The 12,320-nt window shown below is 39.1% G+C and overlaps 1 protein-coding gene across 1 annotated transcript in view; it reads left to right on the top strand.

Annotated features, from left to right (window-relative positions):
- Nucleotides 1-2,937: 2,937 nt before the first annotated feature.
- Nucleotides 2,938-12,320, top strand: part of MEP1A (meprin A subunit alpha) — a 34,268-nt gene continuing 24,885 nt past the window's right edge. Inside the window, exons 1-5 of the mRNA XM_072831596.1 lie at nucleotides 2,938-3,027; nucleotides 3,114-3,138; nucleotides 3,226-3,276; nucleotides 8,329-8,369; nucleotides 8,881-8,956. Of these exons, the coding sequence (XP_072687697.1) occupies nucleotides 2,959-3,027; nucleotides 3,114-3,138; nucleotides 3,226-3,276; nucleotides 8,329-8,369; nucleotides 8,881-8,956 (262 nt within the window). The 5' untranslated portion in view covers nucleotides 2,938-2,958. The remainder of the gene's footprint in view (nucleotides 3,028-3,113; nucleotides 3,139-3,225; nucleotides 3,277-8,328; nucleotides 8,370-8,880; nucleotides 8,957-12,320) is intronic.

Here is a 12,320-nt window from a genome sequence, read left to right as displayed (position 1 = left end):
AAACAAAATAGCCAAGTCCCAAACCCCTACTTTCTGGCTCCTGAATGAACCACTATTCATTCTTTCCAGTTTTTCAAAATTTGGGAAAAACATTTAAGAAGTGAAAGTCTCCTGGGTTTCCCTCCCTTCTACTCAGAGCCAATTATTCTGGTAAAGCTGATGTCTATCAAGTCCCTCCCCACCCATCTTTTAATCATTAAGGATTCTATTTGCTGACATAAGCCATCTTAGCTGTTGGGCAAGTTCACGTTCCTTCGGAGAACACCGGTGGCTTCCCTGGCTGGAGAGGCAGGTGGCAGGTGGCAGGTGGCAGGTGGCTCTCTACCCCTCTTCGAACCTCACGGCCCACGGCGGGAGGGAAGGCAGGCGGCCGCGGATCCCCTCCCGGCGGAGGCTGGCCCCGGAGTCCCGCCTGCTGTTTCACAGCTCGGGAGGCCCCACGTTCGGCCTCGGGAAATGCTCTTCCGACAGGACGTGCTCTTCTGACCACAGGCTGACCCATCTGGCCACGCAGTAGGTCCCAGTAGGCAGGACCTGGACCTTGAAGATTGCTCGGATACCCCCCTGCGTGCACAAGTCGGAGAGTATGGAAACGCACGCAGTAGTACCTGCTGGGGCCGGCCGAGTCTGCAGTGCACACCTCTCCTCAGCACTGCATTCAGGGACATGATGCTGGCAGCTTGAAAGTGACCAAGGTGGGGGCATTTACACCCCGGAAGTCTGCAAACACTGCACATACAGGCTTGTTGAACATTGATCTGCATGATTGAATATGCCCCATTTTTTCTTCCAGTATGAATACATTTTTCTAGTTCTTGACAATTACAAAATTACAAAAAAATTACAATTACAAAAAAAAAAAAAAGAAAGAAAAAAACCCCACACCATAACAAATAGGTTATATGGTACTTTGTGTACATATGTGTGTTTTTTTTTTTTCTGTACATACCTGGAAGTATATCTTTTATTCTTAAAATTTTTTTTTGTTTTTGTATATTTTTTTATTGGAGTTCTATTTGCCAACATATAGCATAACGCCCAGTGCTCATCCCATCAAGTGCCCTCCTCAGTGCCCGTCACCCAGTCACCCCAACCCCCGCCCACCTCCTCTTCCACCACCCCTTGTTCCTTTCCCAGAGTTAGGAGTCTCTCATGTTCTGTCTCCCTCTCTGATATTTCCCACTCATTTTCTCTCCTTTACCCTATAATCCCTTTCACTATTTTTTTATATTCCCCGAATGAATGAAACCATATAATGTTTGTCCTTCTCTGATTGACTTACTTCACTCAGCATAATATCCTCCAGTTCCAACCATGTTGAAGCAAATGGTGGGTATTCGTTGTTTCTAAAGGCTGAGTAATATTCCATTGCATATATAGAAGAGGTGGACTTTTTAACTTATAAGCTATGCACATTTCAACTTATTAGACAGCATCAGGTTGCTGGTCTACCAGCAGTGTGTAAAATTTCCTATTTTCTCACATTCTTGTATGACCAGCCTCCTTCATTTAAGCCAATCTGAGCTTGAGGCGACATTTCATTGTTATTGGAACTGATATTTTTCTGATTGTGAGGTTAAAAATCTTTTTATATGTTTTTTATTGGCCTTTTGGGTTTTTTTGTGAATTCTGTGTTCATATTTTTTTGCCCATTTTTCTCTTAGACCATCTTTTTCTCTTTTTAAATTTCATATTAATTTGTAGGAATTCCTTTATATATCCTGGATAACTTACTCTTCCTCAACTATATGCAGTATGAATATTTTCTTCCATTTGTGGCTTTTAACTATGCTGTTGTGTCTTTTGTCATGAAAAGTTTAAATTTTGATAGATTTACTATGATTTATATGTTTTTTTCTTGTTTAAGCAATCTTTTCTGACCTCAAAGTTAAAAGCATTTTCCTATATTTTTTCAAAGTTTAGATTTTGTATATACATCTTTAATTCACTCAGTTTTGTGTGGGGTGTGTGTGTTTGTGTGTGTGTGTGTGTGTGTGTATGAACAGTGTATGTGTGAGAGTTAAATTTTTTTCTCATATGAAAACGCTGTTGTCTTGTCCCCACATTATTATTGAAAGACCAAAGTTTCCCTATGGATTTTTTGGTTCCTATCATATGTGAAATTCCCATATATGCTTTCATCTGTTTTGATAGTTCTGTTCTGTAGACTACTTGTTCTTTCTTTTTGGCAATATCACACTGTCTACCATAACTTTATAAAAATCCTTAATATTCTATTAGGGCACTTCCTTTCTCCTTGTTCTTTCTTTTCAGTTTTCTTATATGTTATTGGAAGTTTACTTTTTTCATGTGAATTTTAGAAACAGGCTATCTGTTTGTCAAGTTTCACAAAAATCCTAAGATATTTGTTGGAATAATATGATATTCCAATAATAAGATATTTGTTGGAATAATATTTATAGACTAATGTCAAAAAATTACCATCTTTGTTACCTGAAGTCTTCCCATTTGTGAATATTTTGTATGTATAAATAAATATATGTGTGTATGTATGTGTATAGATAGTTTTTACGTCCTTTGATAATTGCTTTAAAATATTTCCATAAAATTGTTATTGATTATTTACTGGATTTAAGTACTTTATGGTTATTTTATAGATTATTTTTATTTCTATTGTGAAGTGGAACTTTTATCTGTTATATGAACAAATTTTGTTCATGTAGAGGAATATTCTATGCTGGTGCATAGAAATGTTACTGATTTTTATATGGTCATCGCAGTATTAACCTTTTCAAACCTGTCCCTGATCTGGGGAGCTTGAGATTTTATGTTAAACTTGATATCTGTCCTTAAAAGGGTTAATGACATTTTCTTTGGTTACTTTTTTTAATGCCATGATACATATGTGAGGGTCAAAGTTTCTAAGATGACAGCCAGAGCAAGGTCCAAAAAGTATTTATTGCAAGTTGTCTTTGCTCAGTCTGTTCATTCGCAACAATGGTTTGGACTAGATCTACTTGTGTTGTCTCTTTCATCTTGTTTTTTGCCCACATAGCAGCTGTATCAGTAAGTAGAGTTCTGCTTTCTTGGGTATTTAGAAATGTTAATTCTAGTTTATGTTAACAATTTTCTGTATATTTATTTTCTTTCAGATTAAGCATATTTCTAAAGGAAATGGTAAGAATTGATTGAAATGCATAGAGTGTTTCTGAAGTTTCTTTTATTCAGCAAGATAAGTAACTATTTCTTTCCTACTTTTAACAGTATATGCTGAAGATTTTGATGAACAAAAGGATATTTCAGCAATCAATTTAGGTGGGTTCAATTTCTGTACTATTAATGCTCTGAAATAATTTTAAATCTTGTGCTACAATTGCTTTATAGCAATTATGATAGGGTATTGGGTAACCTTAGGAGAGAAATATCTATTGGTGCTTCATTTGAATTTGCAGTTTCTGAAAAATGGAAATGTGGGAAGAGAATAATGGTTAGACCTAATTTTCTAGAGGAACTAGTGAATGCCTCATGGATCTAGAAATACATAACATGACTTTGGTTTACAAAAACTTCACGTTTTTTGTATTTATTTATTTTTTAAATGAAAGAAAAGTAGATGATTACTCTGCTTGCAACATACACACGTGTATATGTATGTATGTATACATGTGTAGTATATGCCTAGGGTTATATTTAGTAGGGGGAAAACCCCAGCCCCTCTACTGGTGTATCATATTCATTAGCAGCTGTTTGCTCAGGACTTAGGGATGAGTGTAAAGGTGTTTCCATTTCAACACTTGTCTATAAACATTTTTCTTGAAGAACTCCATCAGTCTGGTCCATTACTGAGAGGAGAGAGAAGCTGGGGTTATCATCTCTTTTCTCTCTCTTACTCTGCTTCTAAAATGAGGAGAAGCCTTTACATTCTGGATATCTTTGGTTAGGTTTGGCAAGAAACAGAGATATTTATGATCTTAAACACCTTGTGGTTTACAAAAGCTTTATCACCAGTTGCATTTATAATTGAGGTTATATGTGAAAAGCCACAGTAAAGGGGATGCCTGGGTGGCTCAGTGGTTGAGCATCTGTCTTTGACTCAGGTTGTGATCCCAGGGTCCAGGGATCAAGTCCCACAATGGGCTCCCAGTAGGGTGCCTGCTTCTCTCTCTGCCTACATCTCTGCCTCTCTCTCTCTTCATTTCTCATGAATAAATAAATAAAATCTTTAAAAAAAACTGTAGTAGAGTAAGTGCTGTTACCATTTTGTAGGAAGATGACAAGGAAGTTCCTTGTGGTTGAGATAGTGATTGGGCTCATCTCCAGGTCTTCTGATTCAGCTCAGTGTGATTTGAAGACTACAAAACTCAAAAAAACCATACCTAAGGGATGAATTTCTGTGGCTTTGTCCCACTTACAGGGAAGGCAGGCTCATTGATATATAATTGGAAAAGCATGAAACAATTTTAAAGAAATAGTTTGATCAGGTAAATTGGTGAATGGGCCCCAAGACTTCAGAGCCAGGCATCAAATTCTCTCTCTTTAGTGCCAGGCAATCAAGGTGTATGGACTTGGGAGGATTTGCTGTAGTTTATACAGAGTTGGGACTAGAATTAGAGTTTTATTGATCTTGCCCTGATTTCTCCAGACCAAATAATTCTTTTACCTGAGAGCCACTCTTTATGCTTCTTCTTCACCAACCCTTCTGAGCTGTGCCTCCAATGAAGAAATCTTACCATGTGGATTTTTTTTTCTTTCCAACCCTGCTGCCAGAATTATTAAGGTTGCCCATACAGCCAGATCCTACATCACAAAAACTGTTTGGGAAAAATCGCAGAAAGGGAATTGTCCTCTTTTTGTCTTCTCTTTATGCTTCACATTTTAACCTTCTACCCCAGCATTTGTTGCCATCAGTGTTTTCATTTCAGTAAAAGCAATTCCCTCTTCTAGATCAGAGGCTCAGAGCCTCTGATTCTTATCTTTCTCTCAACATACTTACCATCTATCAGCAAATGAAATTGGGTTTTCCATCAAATTGTATCACGGGTTGTGACTTAGCACTTTCTCTTTTCCTGCCCCGGCCTAAGCCATCTGGTCTGGCCAGGTTCTTGCAGCCTCTCAACTGCCCTTGCCTTCCTGCCCTCCCCATGCATAGGCTATTCCTCAGAGTAGAAAGAGGTCTCCTCTGGAAGGATTCAGGCAATGTGTGGGACACCTGGGTGGCTCAGCAATTGAGCATCTGCCTTTGACTCAGGTAGTGATCCCGAGGTCCCTGGATCGAGTCCCACATCAGGCTCCCTGCATGGAGCCTATTTCTCCCTCTGCCTGTGTCTCTTCCTCTCTCTCTCTCTATCTCTCATGAGTAAATAAATAAAATCTTAAAAAAAAAAAAAAAGGATTCAGGCCATGTCACTTCTCTTATCCACTCTCTCAGTCTTCCGACATTGGCCAGTGATGATTGACATCTCATCCAACATAGAACACACGCCCTAGAACCTTGATTCCCAAGGTGTATTCCACAGGCAGTATCACCTATACCACCTAAGAGTTCTCTAGAAATGCAGCATCTTTGGTCTATCTGAGACCTACAGAAGCAGCACCTCCATGTGGATGGATCCCAGCAGATTCCCTGCAAATGAAAGTTTGAGATGAACTGACCCTGGCCAGCCATCTGATCTTACTTTTTTACTGCTCTCTCCCCTACTTATTTGGACTCTCCAGCCACCCTGACCCCCTAGCTATTCCTCTACAGAGGTGATTCTCAGTGTGTGGTTCCTCCCAACCAGCAGCATCAGTATCACCGGAAAACTTGTCAGAAGTGAAAATTCTTGGGCTCTGCCCTAGACTTGCTGACTGAGAAACCCTCAAGAGATTTTCATGCTGAAATTTAGAAAGTTGCTCTAAGACATCAAGGTTTTCTTGTATCATTTCTCTCTCTCTCTCTCTCTTTAAAGATTTTATTTATTTATTTGAGAAGGGGGGAGAGAGAGAACACAGAAGGAGAGGGAGAAGCAGACTCCTTACTGAGCAGAGAGCCCAACTCAGGGCTCGATCCCAGGACCCTGAGATCATGACTCGAACTGAGGGCAGATGCTTAACTGACTGAGCCACCCAAGTGCCCCCTGCCTCATTTCTATTTGCTTTTGCTCTTGCCATCAATACTCTTCTTTTATCTCCCACTCCATCAGATTTCTGCTTCAATGCCACCTCCTCAGAGAGGCCATCCTAAACCACCCTTTATAAAATATCAACCCTCCCACCCTTCACCACTTTTCTCCCCTATTTTTTTTATTGCTCTTTTCACTGTCTGCTACTCAACATTTATTTGTCTTTCCTCCGTCTCCAGTCAAGAATGTCACCTCCTTCAGGGCTTCGTTTTGTGCTGGCTTTGGTAGCACATATACTAAAACTTGAGGGCTTTGTTTTATTCTCTGCTACGTCCCTAGCATGTAGAACGAAGTCTTGCACACAATAGGTGCTTAATAAGTCTATGCTGCCCGAGCAGATTGGTCAATGAATCTCCTGAGGCTTATTTTTTTTTTTCATTTTTATTTTTTAGAGAGAGAGTGCATGTGTACTCTAGGATGCAAGCAGGGAGATGATGGGTGGGGGAGGGGGCAGGGAAGGGGCAAGGACAGGGAAGGGGGCAGGCAGAGGGAGAGAGAGAGAGAGAAAAAGGGAGAGAGAGGGAGAGAGAATCTTAAGCAGGCTCCATGGAGTCTGACAGGGTGCTTGATTCCAGGATCCTGAGATGATGACCTGAGCAGAAATCCAGAGTCAGATGCCCAATTGAGCCACCCAGGTGCCCCTCTTGAACCTTATTTTTAATGGATATCTGTTTCTTTGGGAAGTGCTCCCGGATCCCCCATTGCTGCACTCTCTTACCCCTGCAGGACCCCATCTATGCTGACCAACCTAGGGGCCAGGGTCTGAATGAGCTTGTTCCTATCACCCTAGAGGAGCCCAGCTGTCATCTCCATCCCTAATCCAGACCAATGTCAGAAAATGCAGGTGTTTGTTCATGACAAGCCTAAGCCAGAGTGTGAATAGACCAGCACATACTCCACCTCGTGAAAAGGAAATTCAAAACCTGGGTCCTATTTCCTATAGGTAGTGATATAGATGCTGTTTTTGTTTAATTTTGCTGTTATCATATGCAGAAGTTAGGTTTATGGAGGTTAAGAAATATGTGCATGGGGATCCCTGGGTGGCGCAGCGGTTTGGCACCTGCCTTTGGCCCAGGGCGCGATCCTGGAGACCCGGGATCGAATCCCACGTCGGGCTCCCGGTGCATGGAGCCTGCTTCTCCCTCTGCCTTTGTCTCTGCTCGCCCCCCCCTCTCTCTCTCTCTGTGACTATCATAAATTAAAAAAAAAAAAAAAAAAAAGAAATATGTGCATGAGGAAAGAAATCATGGTGCTTTATTTCATCATTAGCAAGTGAAACCATGACTCCTCTTAATACTTAAAACCCTGGTGGTGTCATTTACCATGAATGAGCCATCAGCTTTGCCAAATGGGACCTCTGTGACCGTATGAGGCTATGATGATAACTCTCTAGCTTGATTTCCCAGCTGTAAATCAGGGGCTATTCTCAGAATGAAATACAATCCACTGACCCTGTTTGGAGGACTTTGTGTTTTACAGGGTGGGCTGTTTGTCAAACATGAGGTTTGTCATAAGAAAAGACATTCTTTCAAATCCTCATAAATTTTTCCCACCAGGATCTTCCCTTTTAAGAATCCTATTTGCAAAAACACGATGAGGCCAGAATCAAGGAATACCATAATGGAGAAAGTTTATTATGCTAAGCTCCTGACAGCAGATATTTGGAGATACAGACTGAATGGATCAATACATAGTTGCCTGATCTTTATTGTAAGAGCATCATCTTGACCTTGGCTTTTTATTTTTGTCATGGGACAGAGCAAAACCAAGTCATTTACCTAGGTTCACGAGGAAGGATAGAACAATAGCAGAAAGGACTTTGGATAGGAAGTCAGGAGTTCTTAAGCCCACTCAACTGCTGACCACCTAATGCATTACTTCCTGTCTCAAGACTCCCTTGTGCCCCCTGAAGTCCGAAGAGGTTTGGAGTCAATGATCAAAAAGATCGCTTCTAACTCATTTCTTACTTTTAAGATTCTTGGACAAGGTTTCTTGTTCCAAAATGAAGACAAAGGATGTGATAATACACAATATTGATGGGCTGTTTACATTTACTCAATTAGAGGGAATTTTGAATTGCTTCCAAAGACTTTGATAAAAGACTAACAATGCAAGATTTATAATGGAAAAGATTAATTTTATTATGTAAGATGCCTTTCAGTAATGCTCGTTCAAATATTTCTTCTTCTTTTTAATCTGCCTCTAGCTGCAGGCTTGGACCTCTTTCAAGGAGACATCCTCCTGCAGGTGAGTATCTTCCAAAGACACAATAGCATTCCTCAGGACTGGCTGTTTTTTTATTACTAGGAGCCTCTGCTGTGTCCAACCCTGGGCTGGGCACTGTGGAGAACATGTAAGAATCTAATCTATCATCTATACCCACAAGAGTTTCCACTGTCGCTGATGATGACAAAGACAGATGAAAAATTAACAAACGGTACAAAGAATCTGTAATTATCACATTACTTGTTCACCCAACTTTCCTAGTAAGTGAAGACTGAGAAGGAAATGCACCAATATGTTTAAAATGGCTATCTCAGTTTTTAGAAATTGAAGATCTTCTAAATTCAGTTCTTAATAATTTCTCTGCAGTTTCCAAATTGTCTATAATGAATTAGTATTGCTTTTGTAATCAGAATACAAACACTCTCGTTTGAATCGTATGATAGGTTGTTTGTGGTATGAAAGTTCAGCAGAGGAGGAGGCCAGGGGGCCTCAAGAATTCACCTTCCCAGTCTTCTTTGCCTTGTTTCCACAGAACTCCAGAAATGGCCTGAGAGATCCTGAAGCCAGGTGGAAGTTCCCCATTCCTTACATTCTGGCTGACAATCTGGGTAATGTTAATTGTTTTAATTAGAAGCTTTGGGTTTTACTCTTCTCTCCCCTGCTTCTCCTATTCATCAGCTTCGAATTGGGAGTAACACCAATGCATCTGAGGGTTGCCAAGCCCTCATGATTCTTTATCCTGTGAGATGAAAGGCATAACATTATATTGACCCAGTGCTACTTAACCAGTCTGAGATACAGTTCATTGAATGGTAATTTTAAAAATTACAGAGTATCAAACAATAATTGTAAAAGTGCAGAACACATTAACATGTTAATGAAACCAAAAAGCACCCTGAAGAATAAAAGTACAGAAATATAATTTGGCTTCACAACCATGAAAAAATTTTCGCTTTCAAGACTAGTTTAGCTGAATCTAAATATATTTTCAGCATACTGATTTCTTCCCCTTTTGTTATGAGACAAACATTCTGAACTTTTGAGAAAGAGAAAAATCTGTATTTCATATGTTCAGAGTCCTTGTTCCTCAGTATTAATAATTTCAATCCTCTCTCGGGATAAAGGGCGGGTTAAGTTATAGTTCACTCACTGTTGGAAATAATACTCAGGGGAAATAAGTAAATATTTGAAGCCATGGTGGACCCTGGCTGACCCCAAGCAGGTGACTGACAGCTGAGCAGCCAGGATGATGCAATGCTTACAAGGCTTATACCACATGGATGGAGGTAGATCAAAGGAGAGGGGGAGCCGGGACAAGCTTGCTCAATCTTAACAGACCCTAGATTGCTCCCACTCTCAGGAGATAGAGCTTATGTTTCCCTATTTTCCACCACTGTCATCAGTGCTGATCCCTTTTCTGGAGGAGAGTGAGATATAAACAAATGCTGTTGTTCTCAGTGATTGTTTGGAAATTTGAGGTTTTATTCCTCCCAGTGTTTGGTGGCACACCTTCAAATTCACAGAGCACTCATATTTATTGGAATGCGATTGGAGAAACATCAGCTTTCCAGAGGGGTATATTTTCCCCATTGCAATTTTTCTTCCTGTCTATTGCACCTGCACTATCCTCCCTTCCATCATACATAGACACACTCATTGAATCACCAATATGTGCTGGACATGGTGCCTTCATCAAATATTTGATTTAAGCTTCACCAGGCCTCTGTGCGGTGTTAAGTCAGTGCCTCTCAGACTTTTATGTACATAAGGCTCTGCTGAGGATTTTGTGGAATTGCAGAGTAGGTCGGGGGGTGGGGTCTCAGATTCTGCACCACCCCCCAGGTGATGCTGGTGCTTTTGGGCTGCTGGCCATAGCTTGAGTAGCAAGGTCTCTTTAGCTGCAGGTTGGTGACAGATTAAGAGAGTAAGATGGAAGACAGGTGGCCTGAAATAAGGTAGCAGCAGTAGTGGCTCTTAAGTACCCCACATGAGAATCACTTTTAGTGTAAAAAAAAAAAATTAGATGCCTAGGCCTATACCATTGCAAAAAGCAAACATCCTAGAATTTCATATTTGTATACAATTCTTTTATTAAAGTTAGATTTACACAGAGTAAAATACACAAATCAGTGTAAAAGCCAATGACTTTTGATAAATGCATAAACTTATGTAACCCATTCTCCCATCACTCCAGAAATTTCCCATGTGCTTGTACAGCCAATCTCTACCCACCTCTCCAAGACACTACCATTCTAATCACCTTTCCCTATAGATTGTTTTACCTGATTTATAGATAAATGGAATCATTTAGCATGTACTCTTTTGTATCTGGCTACTTTTGCTTAACATAGTTTTGAAGTTTTTCCATATTGTTGCAGGTCAGTAGTTCATTTTTTTTTTTTTTTTTTTACAACTCAGTAATGTTCCTCAGTAATATGGCAATTTTTTAAAGATTTTATTTATTGATTCATGGGAGACACAGAGAGAAAGGCAGTGACATAGGCAGAGAGAGAAGCAGGCTTCCTGCAGGGAGCCTGATGCAGGACTCGATCCCAGGATCCCGGGATCACGACCTGAGCCAAAGGCACTCAACCACTAAGCCACCCAGGTGCCCCATTAATATGGCAATTGTTTATCCATTTTTCAATTGATGGACATTAAGTTGTGTCAAGTTTGAGCTCTTACGAAAAAAGATGGTATGATCATTCTTGTACAAGTCTGCATGGATAAATAAATATATATGTTTATATATATTTTTTGTCTTGAGCAAATTTCTAGAAATAGAATTGCTTGATCATATGACAAATATATGTTTAACTTTAATAAAAAATGCCAAGCAGTTTTCAAAACTCGCTGCACCATTTTTCATTCTCACTAGCAATGTAGCTGTGTCCCACTTGCTCTACATTTTCAATAACATTGGTGGTGTTAATGTTTCTTAATTGCAGCCATTCTACTGGTTGCAAAATGGAATCTCACTGTGATTTTAATTTGCATTTCCTAATGACTAATGATATTTCCCACATTGCCATGTGTCATTGACCATTTTTGTATGTTTTTTTATGAATGATCTGTTCTACTCTTATTATGCTTTTTTTATCATATTATTTGTCTCTTCATTATCTGTAGAAGAATTTCATATATTATGGACGAAGTCTTGTCAGAGATAGATAGATATCTCGAAAATTTTTTCCTAGTCTGTGACTTACTTTTTTTGTTTATTTTTAAAGCAGTGTATTGATTTATTAATCTTTTCAAAGAAGCAACTTTTGACTTAATTTTTTCTACCTTCTCTGCTTTCCATTTCATTGCTTTTTGCTTATCTTTATTATTTCCTTTCTTCTACTTAATTCCAGTTTAATTTGCTCTTTTTTTATATTAAAGGTTGAAATTTATATCATTGACTTTAAACCTTCACTTTTCTAATGAAATATAATTCTATAATATGACACCTAAAGCTATACATTTTATTTGAAGCTCTACTTTAAGTGTTTTCCACAAATTTTGATATGGTTGTATCTTTATTCAAGTTCAGATATGTTCTAATTTCAATTGTAATTTTTAAAAATCCATGGATCAGTTAGAAGTGTGTTTTTAAATTTACAAATGTCTATAGCACTTCCAGATATTCTGTTACTGATTTCTAGTTTAATTTTGTTAAGGTCAGAGAACATACTGATCTTTTTGAAATTTACTGAGGCATATTTTGTGGCCTATCTTTGTGACTATTCCATGTGTACTGGAAAAGAACTTACATTTGGCTGATTTGGGCTGTGTTATTTTATCAATGTCAAATAGGTCAAGGTGGTTGGTTGTGTTGCTCAAATATTTTTATCTGCATGGAGTTTTGGACTATTTTATCTGCTACTGAGAGAAAGGTGCTAAACTCTTTAACTATAATTGAGTGTTTACATATCTCTTCTTTTAGCATTTTCTTGAAACTCTTCCTTTGGGCAAGCACATTGTTATATC

This window comes from Canis lupus, chromosome 7 (genome assembly GCF_048164855.1).
Source record: "Canis lupus baileyi chromosome 7, mCanLup2.hap1, whole genome shotgun sequence".
Classification (NCBI taxonomy): Eukaryota; Metazoa; Chordata; class Mammalia; order Carnivora; family Canidae; genus Canis; species Canis lupus.
The sequence above is the reverse complement of the archived record's forward strand: the minus strand, read 5'-3'. Positions and strand labels throughout refer to the sequence as shown.